This window comes from Triturus cristatus, chromosome 12, assembly GCF_964204655.1.
Source record: "Triturus cristatus chromosome 12, aTriCri1.1, whole genome shotgun sequence".
Lineage (NCBI taxonomy): Eukaryota > Metazoa > Chordata > Amphibia > Caudata > Salamandridae > Triturus > Triturus cristatus.
In genome coordinates, this window is record NC_140595.1 from 756531921 (window position 1) to 756551771 (window position 19851).

The 19851-nt window shown below is 40.6% G+C and overlaps 1 protein-coding gene across 1 annotated transcript; it reads left to right on the forward strand.

Moving 5' to 3' along the window:
• Positions 1-4053: 4053 nt before the first annotated feature.
• LOC146782719 (vomeronasal type-2 receptor 26-like) lies at positions 4054-19681 on the forward strand. The gene is made up of 4 exons (XM_085637206.1): positions 4054-4572; positions 6523-6753; positions 18560-18683; positions 18777-19681. The coding sequence occupies exons 1-4, from the start codon at positions 4054-4056 to the stop codon at positions 19679-19681; spliced, it is 1779 nt and encodes a 592-aa protein (XP_085493332.1).
• The last annotated feature ends 170 nt before the right edge of the window (positions 19682-19851 follow it).

The following is a 19851-nucleotide window of genomic DNA, read 5'->3' on the forward strand; positions in this document are numbered from 1 at the left end:
CAGTTTGAGCACAGTTAAATATATAGCGTGTTAGTGTTCAGTGGAGTTCACTGGTGTACTTTTACTTCTAACAGCCTCACTACTGATCCACAGCTGATTACTAGAGGCATTCGGAGACATTTTATTAATACAACAGTCTTCAATATCTATTCCCTGCCTCGCCATTCATAAAACCCACTAATCCATTGATATACTGCGCTCTGCCCACTTACTCTCTAGAAGATCTGCACTACATCCTTGCTCTCTCTGCGATAATAATCTCTGTGAATAAAATCCCGACAAGGAAAAGTCTGATACCCAAGTCTGCAAAAAGGAGTACTGAGCCTTTTCACTTAACCACGTCCACCGTTTAAACCCTGCTCGATTATGGCGGAGAAAGAAGGCAGATCTTCATACAAGAAAGTAAAACCTGAACCGGCCACATTGGATTCACCAATAAAGGCCAAACCAGACTTAAACTGTGCAATGGATATGATACTAAAAAAATTGTAATCTATGAAGCAAAACACCGATTCCATGCAATTGGAACTTACTGCGATTCGCGCCAATATGGACACTTTGAACACAAGAATTGGTGAAGCAGAACAAAGGATAAGTAATGCTGAAGACACAACCTCCCAAACCATCAAAGAAATCAAACACCTCCACATCATCACAAATGATCTCAAGAAACAAAATGCAGAGTTGGACGATCGCAACAGAAGGGAAAACATACGCATTTTTGGCATTCCGGAAGGATCAGAGTCAGATGCCGGTTCATGTGTGGCCTTCCTTGAGTCCTGGATCCCTATGATAACAGGTCTAAACTTCCACCATGGTTTGGAACTAGACAGAGCACACAGAATCCCAACCTTTAGTTCTCCAAACAGAAAAGGATCACGGCCAATGATATGCAAACCACTCCGCTACCAACACACAGAACTCATTCTAAATTTCGCCAGGAAGAATCACCACGTTAGCTGGGAAGGCCAACGGATAAACTTGACACAGGACTACTCTAAAGAGACAGTTGATAAGCGGAAAGGCTTCCTACAACTGAGAGACAGATTAAGGGCAAAGAACATCCAATTCTCATTTGCAGGTCCATCTAAGTTTAAGAGTATGGAGAATGGCAGTTCACACGTCTTTACTAACCCTCAGAACCTCGCACAACACCTGGAAGTGTCCCCCTCCCAGGAGATGGACCTATCTGGAGGTTCCTCCAATAAACGGAAAACCTGATATCCTTTGAGCTGCTCTCCTTTGATATGATGTACCATTGGAATTCATTGGAAATTTTGCCATCCTCTAAGCTGATTATGCAATGCAATGCAATGTTTATGTAATGTAATGTTCATGCAATGTTCATACAATACCTGTTTGCCCTCAATGCATACAAACTGAATACTGTCCGATCCGATCCATTCAAATCACCTTAATGATCATTAGTGACTTTACCAATCATTCTGTTATTCATTCCATTCTGTTTTTAAACTTATGCTCGCTCATGTACGTTCTTCATAACCCACATAGGTCACATTGTTTGTTTCCTCACAACCCACATAGGACACATTGTTTGCTCTTATCGTTTGGGGTTTGACACACGCAAAGATAATGCCGGCTACCCCTGAGTTCCTGTTGTTCACCCAACTCAATTCACCTTAATTCTCACTCGCTCCTCGAGTTTACCGGTTATACTCCTTATATATCTTCATATACCTTAATACACATTCATAGTTAACTCACAAATGTTTTCCCTGACGAGTCAATGTTTACTCAAGTTACTCCGTGTTGCCTTGGACGGACCTACCGTCGCAGCTCCTGAGTTCGAGTATTTCAGGGAAGGGAGGGAGGGGGGGAAGGGTGGGAGGACTAGGGGTGGAGGGGGGGAGGGGACGGGGGTATATGTAATTTTGATTGTTTCCACTATGTTTTTATCCCATTTATGTCTGCTCGCTAACTCAAACCTTGCTGTAGTATCAGATGTGGACTATCCTATACGTTTGTTCAGGATCAACTACCATCCAAATTCTGTTGCGAGAAACAACCCACTTATGACTCGCTCCATAACCCGCTACACATGTTTCACCAACGACAAACGACTCAGGGTTGACACTTGCACAGGTACATCGACCATAGGAACTACCACACTATAAGCGATATCAGACATATAGATGACACAACATAAAACTTTAACGGATAACCTCAATATTGTATCTCTGAATGTCAAAGGCCTCAATCACCCTGTGAAACGAAGAAAAGCCTTTGAGTACTTAGCAAAAATTAAAGGAGATATAATTCTACTACAGGAAATGAAACTCTCAGAAGAAGACGTAAGTTTCATAAAACACAACTGGATCTCTCATATTTTATGCTCCCCGGCAGTCCATAAGAAAAAAGGAGTGATCACCCTTATCTCTAAAAAATCCAACATCACTATTACCTCACACACCCTTGACGACGATGGTAGGCTCCTAGTCACGCACTTACAGAGAGATGATGACCCTATCCCTGTAGTCAACATCTATGTGCCAAACACCGATGACCCATATTTCTGGGAAAAGGTCTCTAATACTCTCGAGAGCCTCCCGCAGGAAGATCTTATCAAAGTGGGTGGTGACTTTAACCTGCCAATGGACCCTCATATAGACCGACAATCTAAATGCAAATACCATCCCTCCCGCTCACATGAAGTCCTCAAAAAATTATTTTTCCAAGTTTAACCTAAAAGACTCATGGCGTCCCAACACCCAGACATGAGGGACTATACATTTTACTCGGCAACACATAATTCCTACTCCAGGATTGACTATATTCTACTTTCAAGTCCGTTCACACATCTCATAGATGTAAATGATATAGCCCCCAAACTAGTTTCCGACCACTCCTGTATCAGCACTAGGCTTACAGGTACCCGCACCATCCTACCACCAAAAAGATGGCGCTTTAACGATGACATACTTTCAGACCCCAATAATAAACTAAAAATTGAAAAGGCCGTTAAGGAATACCTCACTCTAAATGATCTCTCCGATATGAACACACCAACCGTATGGGATGCGCTTAAAGCGACCATTAGAGGAGTCGCTATTGGCATCAAAGCTCAGGTCAACAAAAAGCTAAACCTAGAACTTGAATCACTAGAAAAAGAAATCAAGTCACTTGAAACGCTACACTTGACAAGTATCAATAACAAAGCCGTCTTAGACCAACTAATTAAGAGGAAGTATGAATACAATAAAATAGTGTGTAATCGCGCTGGGGTGTGGATAAATAAATTCAAGGCACTCAAACTATGTGAGGGTAATAAGGCAGGGAAACTACTAGCGTCATATCTCAAACAGAAACAGAAACAATTCACTATCTCCTCGATTAAAGACTCCAAGAACGATATCCAAACCAAACAAAATAAGATTCTAAGCACATTCCATGCCTTTTACAAAGATTTATATAAAAATAAACAAACACTGAATCCGGAGGAGTGCTCTAAATACCTACAGTCATTGATCCTACCAAAACTATCAGAATCAGACAGTTATGCGCTAGGGACTCCCATCACTGAAAAGGAACTCTCGATCGCTATCAAATCCCTCAAAAACAATAAAGGCCCAGATGGCTTCTCGGCTACCTTTTACAAGGAATTTGTCGAATCCCTAAAACCAACGCTACTAAAATTATTCAACTCCATAGCCAAGGAGGGATGTGTTTCCAAATCAATGGGAGAAGCGAATATTATCGTCATTCCGAAAGAAGGTAAAGACCCCCTCTTAACAGACAATTATAGACTGATCTCACTCATCAACCTGGACAGCAAGATCTGTGCAAAAATTCTAGCCAATAGACTGAACGCTATCCTCCCAAAACTGATCAATAATTCACAGGTGGGGTTCCTCAGATATCGCATGTCTAACGATAACACTAGGCTACTCTGTCACGTTCCGGAAAAAGCCAGGATAACGGCCACCCCCTTTCGTTGCCATTACACTGGACGCAGAAAAAGCGTTCAACAGGGTATCATGGCCTTTCCTAAAGCAATGCATGGTTTCTTTTAATCTTGGTGAATCATTCATCAACATGGTGATGGCACTCTACTCTAACCCTACCGCCCGCATTGCCATTAATGGTACACTGTTGGACTCCTTCCACTTAGAACAGGGCACTAGACAGGGTTGTCCCCTCTCTCCTGCCCTGTTCCTCTTGGCCATAGATCCCATAATCACAGATATCAAACGCAACAAAGAAATTAAGGGAGTAAATTTCGGAGAAATTCGCGTGAAGCTCGCTGCATACGCAGACGATATCCTTGTGATTACGGAAAATCCGGGCGAGTCCATCAAGGCACTTATGTCTACCATAGAAAGATACTCTATCCACTCCGGTTACAAGTTAAACCGGGATAAGTCTGAAGTCAAACCACTGAATATTCTCAACTCTCGGGACATGCTTGGTGATTCTGGACTCGCATGGCAACCAGAACACATTAAGTACTTGGGGATTGAGTTCGGCAGCACAATACTAGAGATGCTCCAGCGTAATGAAAACATCACACTAGAGAAAATTAAAACTCTTCTAGATGCTTGGTCACCTAGATTTGTAACATGATGGGGAAGGATCGAGACCATCAGGATGATGATCTCCCCACTAGTGAATTATCTAATCACTATGCTACCCCTAATACTAACTGAGGAATTCCACCATAAACTTGACACCTTACTCTCGAAATTTCTATGGAAAGGGAAAAAAGCAAGAATTAGTATGAAAAAACTTAGACTAGACAAATCACTGGGAGGGGTCAATATAGCTGATTTTAAGCTCTACCAGATGGCATTTTTGGCAAAACAAGGCTCTTATTGGCTGATGCCACGGACCGAATACACCCCTGTTTGGTTATATATTGAGAAATCAATTCTTATGAATTTTGCACCAGCGACCCTCCTGACCACAAACCTGAATACGACCACCTGCTCAAAATCAATCTTCAAGAATACAAAGTCCACCCTACTAAGAATTGACAAGCAGTTAGAAATTAGCCTTAAGCATTCCCACCTTGAATCTCTCTGGAACAACCATAGAATACTCTATGGGGGGAAAACCCTTATATAATGAATCGTGGATTAATAAAGGGATCCATTTTCCCCATCAGCTCTCCAATGGGGTCTACCCTCTCTCCTTTGAAGAATTACAATCCAAATATAACCTACATCCGCTAGAATTCTATAATTTCCTAAAAATAAAATCTGCAGTGACCAAAGCAAAACTTTCAGCATTACCCCCTTCCCTCCCGAGCTACCTATCAAAACTACACAAGCTAGGTCACCAGGTATCCTGGATCTATAAATTATTACGCCCAGAACATTCTTCCCTCAATAAGAAACTCACTTCCTTCTGGGAATCACACGCCTCTTTTACGATCTCGCAACAGGATTGGATCGAAACTTGGAAATCAACCATGAGATACAAGATCAGCCCAGTATTATCACAGACGAAATTCTGGTTGCTTCATAGGGCCTTCTGGACTCCAGCCAGACTCTACTTACACAAACTTAGGGATGACTCCACCTGCTGGAACTGCAAAGACAAAACAGGGGACCTAGAACACTTATTAATTCAATGTGAATGTGTGACACCCTTCTGGGATAAGATCTTCGATTTCATACATAAACTTTTCTCATATTCTCCTAGTAGAGATCTCCCGACACTAGTATTTGGCTTCCTCAAAGTGAGGTCACTCAATGAAAATGATCGAGCGCTTCTAGACTTACTACCAACAGCCGCAGTAAAAATTATTCTCAGCAACTGGAAAGACAAACGCAAAGCTTCCTTTAAGTGCTGGCTAAACTGGGTCACCAACCTAAGAGAGGCTGACAATATAACCCTCCAGAACTCTCCGTGGAGGCCTTCCACCAGACACATGTGGGACATGCTCGACCACTACTTTACCTCACACAAGCCGCCATGAATCTCACCATTTATAGTAATATCCTTCTACAAGATCTCTTATCCTAGTGTTCATATGCCTATGATCCTCTGTGACTGAACAAGAATTATTCCTGTGGTCTGCCCCTGCTGCTAAGTTCTCCCTGATGCTCTCTAGTTTCCGCTCATGGCAGCGTTGTCAGATCCTGCCGTACAAGGAGCGTTACTGTGATACTACATGTGTTTATTCTGCAAGGTACCGACATACCATGTTGCCTACTAGTGACTTATACTGGCCATGTAATCATTGCTTTATTCCTATTGTTTACTTCTGTATGTCCGTGTCTATGTCGATTTTGTTAGGTCCCCCATGTATTGTATGTAAGAATTTTATTTGGAAGCAATCAATAAAAATCTTTTGAAATAAAAAAATAAAGAATGCATTAACAGTACCAAGAATCTACTGATCTAACCAAAGTATAGGAGACTATCCTTACAAGGCATTCCTCGTTCATAATGCACTTCCATGAATGACATTGACCTGCTTTGAAAGACGCATATGAAAAGATTGTTTACTAGAAAGGAATATATTATGACAGCTTACAATTCCTATTATTTGTTTTTTAGCTGCTCCACTATCTTAAACTCACCCATTTTAAAACGCGACTAGGCACAGAGATGTCATTCGACAGGTATGGCAACCCCCCTGCACGATATGATATTGTGAACTGGCAGGTGGGTCCGGAGGGCAATATCAGGCATGTTACAATTGGCACATATGACGCCAATGCCCCACCAATGAAAAAACTTGTTCTAAATGAGAGTGTAATTGTGTGGGAAGCCAGCAAGAGTGCACAGGTAACGTTGATATCCATTTATTCCAATTTCTTCCTTTATAAGGTTTCGTCTGCACAGCCCTTGCACTGTGCTTGTGAAATCTATTGTGTTTTATATAAAATGTAAAATGGGCTTAAATCCCGCCCTTGCTTTCCATTGGTTCCTGTGCTTGCCACTTACTTTTCTTCTGTTTCTATTGGCTTTAGCATACTTTTTCCTGTTGTTCCTCTGTGTGTTTCTCTTATCAGTCTCCCATGGTTCAAGTACTGTTTCCATCCACTTTTGGAACTTCTTTTTTAGGTTTCCCCTACACTGAAATTTTGTTCTGGTTTTTTTCATAGCGCAATATATGAGCACCAGTTCAATCATTTAGGTTTCCTCTGCATAGCACTTGTTTTTTGTACAATTTTACATACCACAATACACAAGCACCAGTTATATTACAAACGGACACATTCCGGAGAGATTAAGTGGCATGGAGAGATTAAGTGAAAGTCTCCAGCCGAGACTTGAACCATGTTCTCCAACTTCAAGGTCTGCTGCTTCAGCCCTTATACTACATTCTGTGCTCAGTGTTAAGATTCAAGCAGATCAGCATACAAGATGGCTGGCACTCCTTTGGAATACACAATTAAAATACATTCCTATTATGCATTCCTAAGCAGTGCCAGCCATCGTGTTTGATTAGTTGTTCTCGCGCATTTTCAACTATGCAGGTTTGTTCATGTCGTATGGTAGTGCAAGAGTGGCAACAGTGTACAATGCAACTTTGATCTCGGGGACAAGCCTTCAACTACTGTTCTCACAGAACTGTCAGAACTGTATTTCTGTAATTTGAATGCACGTTGAAAGCCCAGTCCCAGTTTGGAAGTGCTTCATTTCGCAGGCAAGGATCCCTTTGGTGGCAAGCCCAACTCCCTGAGATGCTCTATTGGCTAAAACAATCTTCTTCATTATCCAAGACAGCCAACAAGTGGCGCACTTTCACAAAGGTCAGGATAGCCGCAAGCAGAGAAGTTAAAAACAAAACGTTTCCGCTGTGGATGTGGGTGGTGTATTTGTCAGATTACTTATATTTAAAGCTAATTAAGAGGTGCGGCTTACAGTGCAGCACAGCTACTTAAGTTGGCGATTTAGTTTTCTGTACACTAGACAATGAATTCAACCAGAGGAATTGCCACCAAAATGATTGAAGTATACATCATGATGCCTTGCTTTTCCCAAATCTTGCCTGAGGGCATGGGCGCTCACTTAAGGCACTAAAAGCTGTTAACTTCAGGCAGCTTCACGATGCTACTTCCCTACTTGACATATTATTAGGCACGAAGAACTTTGTTTATGGATTCTGCACCACAGGCCATATTCATGCTATGTTGCTTCAGGAATGAAAAAAAGTGATTTCTCTTTGAGGTGACAAATAGTTGGTGCCTGACCATTAAAATATTTTTATTTATTATGTGAATTTGGCCTAAGGGCATTAGAGCACTCTACAAGAGTGCCACATTTCATTACAGGAGGTCAAATTATGTTTTTTCTGCAGGGAGGGATTCAGACTTGTTAAGGCGATGCAAGGACTCGAACCTGACTCTCCAGGAACAAAGTCGGCAGCTCTGGCTTCCATTAGTCCGAATCCCTTTCTCCCTCCTCGTAACATAGTGTCTTCTTTCCCTATTTCTTTTCTACCATGCACACTCTGTTTTACTATTTTTCCCACTTGTTTATCTCTGTCCTACCTCTCTCCCTCTCTGCTCAGTTCTTTCCCCTAACACACAATCACTTCCCACCCGTCACCCCATCTCATCTCTGCATTCTCTCTTTTGTCCCTGCGCTAATCGGTTATTTTCCTACATTATACCACGGAGATTAACGTATTATTCATTTTATTACATCTATCGGTGACCATACACACCTTTTGTATGTCACACCTGTATTTTCTGGCATTCAACTACCCCCGTTCAAATATTAGTTTACCATATCAGTTTTACACCTGCTCACCAAGCTAAAACTTACAACAACAAAGTTACTAAAAATCACATAGGTGAAAACGTTTGTATGTACCAATGCTTGTTATTTTTTTAAGTCAGTGACATTAATAGGTGACATAGTTTCGCTAAAACCTTCTGACATATTTATTAATAGTGAGTTTTTCACTAATGGCATATCCTTCTTTTGAAAATGTAAAAAATAGAACCCTGGAATATTTTTTCATAATTCTCTTCTAATGGATCCCCACATACCAAACACAGTAATAATTGGTTTCAATCACCATTAATCACGTCAACAGCCCTTTCCTTACCTATCACAAGAAATACAGGTAAATACTGCATTGGTAGCATTGAAATTAGATTATGGCATTGATAGTTACTAGACATTCCTTTGTATTTTATGAAGATGCTGCAATTAAAATACTGCACCAAAAAGGAACCAGTCACAGAGTAAATATTCTGCCATTGCTTCGTGATATGCATTATTGAACGTTAAAAAAAGTTGATATTTTCTGTTTTGGTCCATAGCTCCTCTTTTCTGGATAGAAGATTGTCACCAGACTCACCATTACTGTCCTTTTAACAATTTCTGATGAGAGTTTACACCTTCAGAGAAGTGAGAGGGTTATGCAGCCATTCCTTCTTTTTTACTCACTTCCAGGAGTGGAAAACTCTTGCAGCAGTATAAACTAAAGTTCAGTTTTGGAAAAGATTTAGAGGGTCACTTAGAAGAGGGATAGTACATGGATACCCGTCAAAAATCAGCGAATATTCTGGCTGCCCTAATAGGTTTCTCCTTTCTCAGTTAGATGTGAGGAACCGCTGAGTTTCCAAGTATAGAAACTCTGTGAACACCTTCCGGCCAGGTCAGCCACAAGAGTACTGCTGCCCTAAAGACAATAGGAGGATGGGCTCATGCAGGTTGCATACAGCGACTCTCTGTTTTTTCCTGCGCAGAAGTCGTGGAATCAAAAGGCAGGAAAACAATATCCTAAATGCACTTAGGAATAACTTGCAATGTACCAGGAATCTTAATAGCAAATCTCTGCTTTGGGGGCCTGTTTTTGGACAACCAATAAAAATGCACACAAGTTCACCATATTGTCATGACAGAGCAGGAAAGGTAGCACTGGGCAGTGTGAGAAACACAATCATTGTCATGCTGAACCATAAAAAGACAGTAAATGCCCTAGCTTGGCACAAAATCAGTCAGGATTAATTTGGAGGCAATATGTAAAGTATTTATGCAGCACTTATAACAGCAATAGAGTGAAAATGCAACACAAGAAAAATCCAACACCAATTTTAAAAAAGATAGTACATTTTAATAAACTATTGGATACCAAAATGACAATAGTCCAACCAGTAGAACCTGAGTTATGATAGTGGAAATTCACACCTAAAAGATGAAAGCGCCCAAGATCCGAGAAAAGCTTTAAGTTAAAGCTGACAGCAATGGAGAGCAGTTCAGATACATAAAGTGGATTGGGTCTAGTCTTCACTTACCTTCGGACTTAGAAAACATTCTGTGAAAAAATTGTCTAAGAATGTAAGAGTAGCGGCAAGGAAGCCGGCGGTGTCTGAGGAGAAGGCATCATCGTCGGGGAGCCACTAGACAAATTTATGATGAAAGATCCTATGTTCCGACTTTGTTCTTCATTTTTTGGAAGGTGAAAATCTGAACTGGGATGAAGCTGCAAGCTGTTGTCGATGAGGGATCCACGAAGCTGGATACCCTTCTTGACAGGAACCGCCAAACAGGATTTACTGCCGTGGAGAAGAACACAGCAAAATCAGACTGACGAGCAATTCACAAAAGGCAGATCGGCAAGCAGGCTGGTTTCATAAGTTTTGAATTTGGGCTATCTGAAACATTTTAGCACTACTTCAAGGGTCCAGGACTAGAGGGCCACCACCTGAGGTTCAGGGCTCACTTAGGCTGGATCGAGGCATAGGTTCAAGATGGTTGGAGCCTTTTCTGTCCATGAGACTCTGATAGGGAGGACAGCCAACTAGTCCTTGCAGTCACTCTGGAAGTATTGGGTTCAAGCAAGTGGGGGTAAATAATGAAACCTTTGCAAGATCTGAGCAAAACTTTATTTTTTTAGCTGCTAGATCACTTATTTTTCAATATTGGAAGACTTCAAGGTGCCCATTTTTCGATTCATGGCAAACTAAAATGAACAAAGTGCGACAATTGGAATAGACTTATGCCAAGAGGACCAATTAAATTGATTAATTTGAGCAGATGTGGCGTTTTTTCTCGCTGGATATGGGGGGGGGGGTGGTAATAGTGCTTGAGAAAAGTGGAAATATTTATCAGCATCCACACCTTAGAATCTTTCTTTTTATATTTTTAGAACTGCTTGTTTGCACAAATATTTTCTGGCCTTGATTGATAATATTGCACTAAGTGTGATTGCAGTTTGCACTTTAAATATTGTGCTTTGGCTATGAAAAAAAACGTTTCTATGCCTGTATTAGGGGTGATTAGGTCTGTGTTTTTTTTATCGTTTTTAAACTTGTTTGAGTGCATAGTATTTTAATGAATTACTTTTCTACACTATGCATGGAAACACTTGTCCACTTTGCACTTCAAATTTGTATTATTCAGAGTTCTCAAAGACTTTTGGGAGTATTGCACCTTAACAATATGTTATTTTTGTATTAGCTATGATTGCACAAGTCTATCTTGGACGTCTGGTAGTATCCCCAGAATTTGTTTGGATTTGTTGTTTTTTAGTTTAGAAAAGTGCCATTTTCAAAATTGTGATTTAAAATCCAACTTTATTATTCAAAGAGGATTTTATATTACAATTCCTTGGACACCAAACATATGATTTGTACCTTCTCCCAAACAAAAGTTATCGCTAATTAATTGTAATAAGGTAACCCAATGTTATCCTATGGAAGAGACAGGCCTCACACAAAAGTGAAAAACAAATGTGTGGGTTTTCCTTACCAGGACATGTAAAACTTAAAAGTACTTGTCCCCTTTTTCAAATACACTGCACCCTGCACTATGGACTGTTTAGGTCCTTCTTTAGGGGTGAGATATATATTAAAAAGGAAGTATTAGGCTTGAAAAAAGGTTTATTGTGCCAAGTCAAATTGGAAGTTTGCTGCACACAGGCTGCAATGGCAGGCCTGGGGCAAGTTTTAAAGGCGCTACTTAGTTGCGTGGCACAATAAATGCTGTAGGCCGACTAGTAGCAATTAATTTACTTCCCCTGGGTATATGGTAAATCACTTTACTATGAATACATTATATAGGCCAAACAGGTGTAAGTGAATTGAGCACTAGCACTTTATCACTAGCTATCAGCGGTAAAGTACACAGAGTCTTAAGGCCAACAAAAACTATTTTAGCAAAATGGGAGGGGAGAAGGCAAAAAGTTTGGCGGTGACCCTCTAGAGAGAAGCAGGCTCTCTTGGGGAGAGGAGTTGGCCTAACAGCTAGGGCGGTCGACGTCGAATCTGGGGAACTGGGTTTGAGTCTCGGCAATGACGCAGAACATCCTGTGATTCTGGGCAGATCACTTAATCTCCCCGTGCCTAACTAAAATGAATGTGTCCTCATGTAATGCAACTGGTGCTATGTAAAGCGCTCTGATACCCGATTTGGGTCAAGTTCGCACTATATAAAACTCTGTTAACAAACAAACATAAGCCCAAGTAGCAGTTTCACTAAAAAGGTTCAAGTGTGCTGGCAGTGGTATGTCATCTAACATGCCTCTCCTTTTTGTTGTGAAACCCAGCTGACCACTCCACTAAAGAGGTTTCAAAATGATCAAAAGCCTAATTTCTGGGTTCCAATTTCTTGAATATTCTACCTCTTTACTTTCGTGGTCAGTCGAGTTTTCTCCTTCTTTAGTCCTTCATGACTTCTCTGTTTTCTTTTTAACATGTTTATATTTACTTTACCCCTTTCATTAGATGAATCCTGGTAGCACCAGGATGCTTTTATAGGTAAGCCATTTCTGATGTCCAAATGGATGTCCTTGTTGTCCTCATCATCACCCTATCGGTGGTGGGTAAGCTGTGGCTCGAGCAGCCATGCTTCTGAAAGCTTAAATGGGGAGAGAGGTCCAAAAAACGGCTCTTCTCTACATGCGCGTAGAATACTCTTTAGATGAATAATTTGCTGGGAGCGCTCCAACTTTATGTATGAAGGCCCACATTTTTCTACTCAAGTGGCTATAGCACTACAATTATTTAATCAGAAATGGGATTAAGCTTTCCAGTAATGCACTTGCAATTTAAACTCGAAAGTAAATATTGAAATAAGAAAAAATATGCTAGGCAACAGGGTGCAGGAAGCTCATCCCAGAACTTTAAATACCTCCTTTCTTCACAAGTTCAAACCATGGCTGACACCATTAGTGCTTACATATTCTACACAACCGCAGCTAAACCAGACCTTTGTTATACTGTAAAAGCTCGTTTAGGCTGCAGGACTAATAGCTACTACAGAGCTGCATCATCATACAATCCTGTGCTGCGTGAAATGCTGAAGGAGCAGCCCTGAAGCCACAATTCCACTGAAGACACATTCATGATTTGCTGCAGAAAACTAATATCGATCCTGGGCAGTGTGTCATTTTCTGAAGGATCCAATAAATGATGGATTTGTCTACAAAAATACTTGCCAAACCCAGCTTGTTATTAGATAGTTTAATAGGAGAAGTGTGCTCAAAACATAGCTTTTGGATGTTTTTCCTTAAATTTTCTTTGGTGAAGAAAATTCTCAGAGCTCACTGGAGTAGATTGGATTCACTGACTCCAATGTAGGTCTACTGGAATCTCTAGAAATTATTTATTTGGGGAGGGAGAGGCAGAAGAGGCCACCACACGTAAATGTCATGGGGCCATTTACAATGGGCAATCATGTTTTTTATATAAATTCACAAAAAAAACCTAGGTTAAAGTGAAATCTACTTAGTTTTTGAAATGTGTCAAAAATGACACTTGTATGTCAAAAAGAAAATTCGTCAGTTATAGTTCAATGAACTTGAAACCTGCCATGCAATTATGACCTCACATATTACATCACTCATAACATGTTAAGTGACAATATTGATGACATCACTGATGACATAATCTAATTAATGTGATGTTTTTTATTAGCTTTTCATACTGGAAGTTATTCAGGGAGGTACATCTAGACCCAATTTTCTAAAACATCAGTAGTGCTAAAGGGTGTAACCTTTTGCAACGTGCAGAATATGAAATAAACCTGTGCAATCGCCCACATTTAGCAGTAATTGCTTCACAGTATGAAACAACTTGCCATTGACAGACAGAAGATCCTGGATGTGAGAAGATTCTATTCTATTCTTTAGGATTTGTAGAGTGCATGGCAAACTGCTGGTATCCCAGGACTAGCATCCAATCAACACTTACTGACATCATGTGTTACCTATTGATTCCTGACCAAAAGATCAGGCATATTTTGGAAATTGCCTGGATTTCAGGGACTTCCGAAAAGTAAGTTTATTATCTATCAGGCGCAGCCACCTCAGAACGGAGTTCCATCATTTTGAGGCAAGATAGGAGAATGAACACCCTCCACATCTCATCCTGTGAGTGTTTGGAACCCTAATGATTCATGTGTTTGTTGACCTCAGACCCCTTCCTGGTGTGTAAGACTGCAGTAAGTGTTTCAGTAGAGGCTAGACTTTTTGCTTGTAATGCTCTATTGTCAAAACGCAGAGCCTTAAACTTCACCCATTGTTCAACTCGAAGCCAGTGAAGCATTTTCAAGGATGATTCATATCTTGGAATGTTTAAAAGGAGGGATGCAGGCAGATTTTGTATAACTTGAAGCCTCTTAATTTCATATCGAGATGCTCCAAGATACAGAGAGTTGCCATAATCCGGACACGATAGCACCAACTCCCTGCACAACAAGCCTTTTAGAAAGGAGGGGGAGCAAATCTATAATTTTCCTGAGCATTTTGAGAAGGCTGTAACAACTGGCTGAAAGGTTCCTCTATTGAGTTTCCATTCATTAATGTTATCAAGCCATGCCCCCATGCTCTTTACATGAGGTGTTGGGGATGGGCAGTCCCTAAACAATCTGGTCAGCATAGAAAGACTGACTATTCTGATTTCTGCCCAACAGCATAATTTCTGGGGTGTCCTCATTGAGCTTAAGGCAGCAGATGGCCATCCAGTTGCCTCCTTCCTTCAAACATGGAGCAAGTTGTTGAGATTTTGGACCACACTCAAGTGAGATGGATAAAACTATTTGCATGCCATCAGCAAACAGAACAATTGACACCCCAAATGCTCATACAATCTCAATGAGAGGGCACATATGGAGATTGAAAAACATGGAACTGAGTGACGATCCATGGAGCACTATGTATTTCAAGGGAAAAGTGTCAGAGTAACATGTTTTATCCAACACCTGAAAGGTCCTGCCCCCCAAAAAATATGTAAGCCATTGTAGTTCACTGCCTGTTATTCTGAAATTAGCAATTCTCTGAATAATAATTCCATGATCTACTGTATTTAAAGCAGCACTAAGGTCATGGAGAATAATAGCGGCAATGCCGCCTAGATCCAGGAGCAACTTCAGTTCAACAACCTCAAGAAGTGCTGTTTTGGTACCGTGCTGCAGCCTAAATACTGTCTGAGTGAGGTGCAGGATATTATTGGATTCTAGGAACAGGAACAGGTGTTGGTTCACATGCTTCTGTAGTAGTTTGCCAACTCACGATAATAAAGATATGGGCCTGTGCTTTCCAAAACATAATGATTTCAGATTAATTTTTGTAAATAGAGGTTTTACTACTGCTTGTTTTCATGCAGGGGGGACTAGGCCTCTTAATAATGACAGATTAATTCGGACCGGAAGAGTATATTTAGAAACTTGTTCCAGGACATGAGGAGGGCTAGGGTCGACTTCACCTTGCTAAAAAGCGCTAAAAGAAGGTCTGCTGTGATAGCTGGGAAGATTGATAGGAAAATCATCGAATTCCCCAGAGCTCCCCACTTGATGAAGGGTCTGACTCCCTTCTGAAATTCAGGAAGGAGTAGTAGATAGCTCTGATTTTCTTAAGAATTTTGCAAGATCATTACAGCAAGTTACCTTTGGCTTAAGTGGTGTGCTATCTGGTTTACGATCAGTCAACAGGTTGATCATTTGAAAGATTTCCTGGGGGAATTTAGAGGCCCTGTTGACTGTGGATGTGTAATATGAGCCTTGAGTAGATTTTATTCCTGTGTGATCATTTCGGATTGCAATACGATATTCCTTCTTACACCTCCTGTCATATGTCTTCCTCCACTTCCTTTCTAGCCTTTTACAGCCTGTCCTTAGTGACAGTAAGTGAGGGGTAAATCATGGAGAAGGTTTGCCCTTACAAGTCAGTTTATAGGTTTTGAATGGGATAATCTGGGCAATTCAACAACTTTGTCATTGGCCAAGGATGGATGGTTTCCTAGTTCAGGTCTGTAGTTGTTAAGGACAGTCTTCCACTATTTGATAGTAAGTTTGGACCAGCTGCAATATTTCTCTTTCATGTTGGGAGAGAACAACTAAAGATGAAGATGGCAGATACCAAAATGGGCCAAGGGAGAGATGGTGGAGGAAGACAACTGTGAGGTTTACTTTTTAAATAAAGACTAGCTTAAAGAGAAGCAATTTCAGTAAGAAATATTTTACGTGCATAACAGTTACGTACAATCCAACTAAACTAGTATCACATTCATATTTGTACTCGAGTAACCCATTCCAAGAATCATTGTTTTCATTCAAATCTTGGAAAGTCACATACAGAGGACAATAGCTGAGTCCTTATTAGTATTTGGTGCAATGTGTTTTCCTGCCCCTAACTTTCATTCTCTCCCACCTGTTGTTTCTAGAGATTGCCTATAACTCTTAGTAGATAAGTAAAAGTAGATAAGCCGAAAAAGCCAAAATGTTGGGAGAATTGAATGGCTTTTCTCCTAATGTTTTTTAAGGATTGATTTTTGTTTTGTACAAATTCCAATTGTTGTTACACGCCTTGGTCAAAACACTCCTTACCTGTATCATGTACTATCATGCAGAATTGAGAAGGAAGAATAAGGATTATACTGTTGTACACTTAGGGGACATTTTCTCCAATGCCCCGATTCAGTGTATAGGTGGTATTAATTACTTCTGATGAATATCAGTACCACGGGGTACATTATTTATGGGTTTAACAAATAACAGTAAACAACGTTTACCACAAAACTTTTTCCCCGCAGGTAATTACAACGCCGTTGTTACAACAACCGCGTTGTAATTCCGCATACGATTACTCCACAAGTCGGATCAACGACTTGCGGAGGGGGGAAAAGGGGTTGGATTTTAAAATCCAACACCTTCCCTAATGTCCGCACAGGCTGGAATTGGAATAGTAAATTATACTATTCCAACATCCAGCGCCCCCCCTCCGCAAGTCGTTGTTACGACTTGCGGGGTAATGGTATGCGGAATTACAACGCGGTCGTTGTAACGACCGCGTTGAAATTCCCTGCGCGGAAAAAGACTGCATGATAGCGAGGTATATTCACAAATAACACCTGTTTCTGAGAATAACATATGGATTTTGGTGTATACCCCCCAAAATTCAAGAGATATGGTAAATAGCATATGCTTTTCCCCTGTTAAATTTTGGCAAGATTGACCTGATGAGATTTAGGTTGCTGTATTTAATGCATCTGATAATTATCGGATGTGTTTAATTCAACCAAACTTGTGTGTCTGACCCCTGCATAGACAGGGGGTTATGTAGGGGTTGGATAACAATGACCAACTAAGGCCTAAAATCTCTGTTTGGAGGGACCACAGTACATAAAACCTTTCAATGCTTGAAACCATTCTTTTAAGAGCAACAATGGGGTATCTGCTACCTACCTATAAAACACTGTTGAGGAGAGGTATACTCCAAAAATCAGAGGTTCACTCTTGTTTGGTCCAAAGGGATTTCTGATTGTTGCAGCTACTTGCATCATGCATATGTGATATGTGCGTGAGGGTCTTATCTGAAAGAATGCATGGAGTTCAATATCTACACTAGTAAAATCCGGTTAAATAAACAACTACATTGATCACAATTGTTCATCATTTTATATAATTGTAGATCTCAAAATTCCTGATAGAATCGAGAAAGTCTATCATTAGGATGAAAGTGTTTAAATCATCCTCATGAGTGGAAGGCAAACAGTTGAAGGCATGGTCTTCATTTAAAGTTTGGTAGACAGGGTACTCTGTCACAAAAGTGACAGAGTACCCTGGGTGCAAAACCCTTGGTCCACTCGTTCTATTCTTAGTTGGATGGACCATTAGTTTTCCAAAAGCTGTTCCCCTGCTGTCTCCAGCATTGTAAATCTTACTCAGACGGTGCAATAGATTAGAGGCCATTGGAGTAAGTCTGATGTCTTCTTTCCTGATTGATTTTGACAGGAAAAACCTTGCAGTCATGAACAGAAAAAAAGACCATGGGGGTAGGTGGACTGTTCTGAACAAACTTTGGGACTGTGTTCTGAAAAACAAATACTTTTCAGGAATGGCCACACAACAGATGCCAAATATCCGCCAAACTTGTTGTGCCTACATTAGTACCACTATGATTAACTTGCCTCTCAAAATACAGAGGTCTTCTGTCTTACAGGGTGGCAGACATGTTGTCTTCAGGCAGCCTAACAAAGTACAGACTACCATACTTTAACCTTGGTTTTTAAGCTTTAATATTGCATTTCAAATTAAATGAGTGCACTTTAAATTAAACTAGTATCAAACTCACTTTTTACTGAGAAAAAAAAGCAGAAAAAACAGCAGGGTGAATCCATGTTTTTCATTCCAGGTCCCACCCTCTTCATGTAGTGCCAGCTGTGCACCAGGTCTCAGAAAAACTGCTATACCAGGAAAACCTGTCTGCTGCCACCTATGTGTGTCCTGTGCTCAGGGTGAGATTTCTACTCTAATGGGTAAGCAGCAATAATACATATGTACTACAGTTACAATCATGCCCTGAAAATAGATATTGATCATAGTAATATGTTTTTATTCTCTTGCACCAGATTCTGCAGAGTGCTTCCGATGTCCATGGGACAAGTGGCCCAATGCCAGACAAGACCAATGCTACCAAAGAGCAGAAGAGTTCCTTGGTTTTGAAGATGCTCTAGGAGCTGTGTTGGCTGGAATGAGCATTTTCTTCTCATTATTGCCATGCTGTATTCTTCAACTTTTTATCCACCATAGAAATACCCCAATTGTGAAAGCCAACAACCGGACCCTCAGCTACCTTCTTCTCCTCTCTCTCACCTTCTGCTTTCTCTGTTCATTGATTTTCATTGGATACCCTACACAAGTGAAATGCCTCTTCCGCCAAATAGCATTTGGTATAATTTTTGCTCTTTGCATCTCTTGCATTTTAGCCAAAACGATCATGGTGGTCATTGCATTTAGTGCCACTAAACCTAAGAGTGACTTAAGGAGATGGGTTGGACCTTGGCTGTCTTACTTCATCATTTGTGTATGTACACTCATTCAGGTTTTTCTTTGCGTGACATGGTTGGTGATCTCACCTCCTTTCTCTTACTTTAACAATCACATTAAAGCTGGAAAGTTAATCATTGAATGTAATGAGGGTTCTCTGATTGCTTTCTGGTGCATGCTGGGATATCTGGGGTTTCTGGCCACAGTGTGTTTCCTAATTGCTTTTTTAGCAAGAAAACTGCCTGACAGCTTCAATGAGGCCAAATATATTACCTTCAGTATGCTTGCCTTCCTCAGCCTCTGGCTTTCATTCATTCCAGCCTATTTGAGCACAAAGGGCAAGTACATGGTTGCCTTGGAGGTTTTCACCATCTTGTCATCAAGTGCAGCCTTATTTTCATGCATATTCTTTCCGAAGTGTTACATCATTTTGTTGAGACCCGAAATTAATACCAGAAAAAATGTCTTGGGCAGAAAAGCTGACTAAAAAAATGAGATCATCCTATATTAATTGCTTATTTCCAAGCAGCATACATATACTTGCAGAATATAGACATAATTCTAGGGAATGCCATTCATAGGGGCAACTTACAATTACAATTATACACTGTCCTGGAAAAATTGTGGATAAGATAGCCCAGTGACATGCCCTTTTCT

Excerpts from the sequence above, each read along its gene's own strand:
- LOC146782719 (XM_085637206.1), top strand. The coding sequence starts at position 4,054 with ATGGTGATGGCACTCTACTCTAACCCTACCGCCCGCATTGCCATTAAT. Across the intron at positions 4,573-6,522 it reads ATGCTTGGTCACCTAGATTT|CTGCTCCACTATCTTAAACT; the intron begins GTAACATGATGG and ends TTTGTTTTTTAG. Across the intron at positions 6,754-18,559 it reads AAGCCAGCAAGAGTGCACAG|GTCCCACCCTCTTCATGTAG; the intron begins GTAACGTTGATA and ends TTTTCATTCCAG.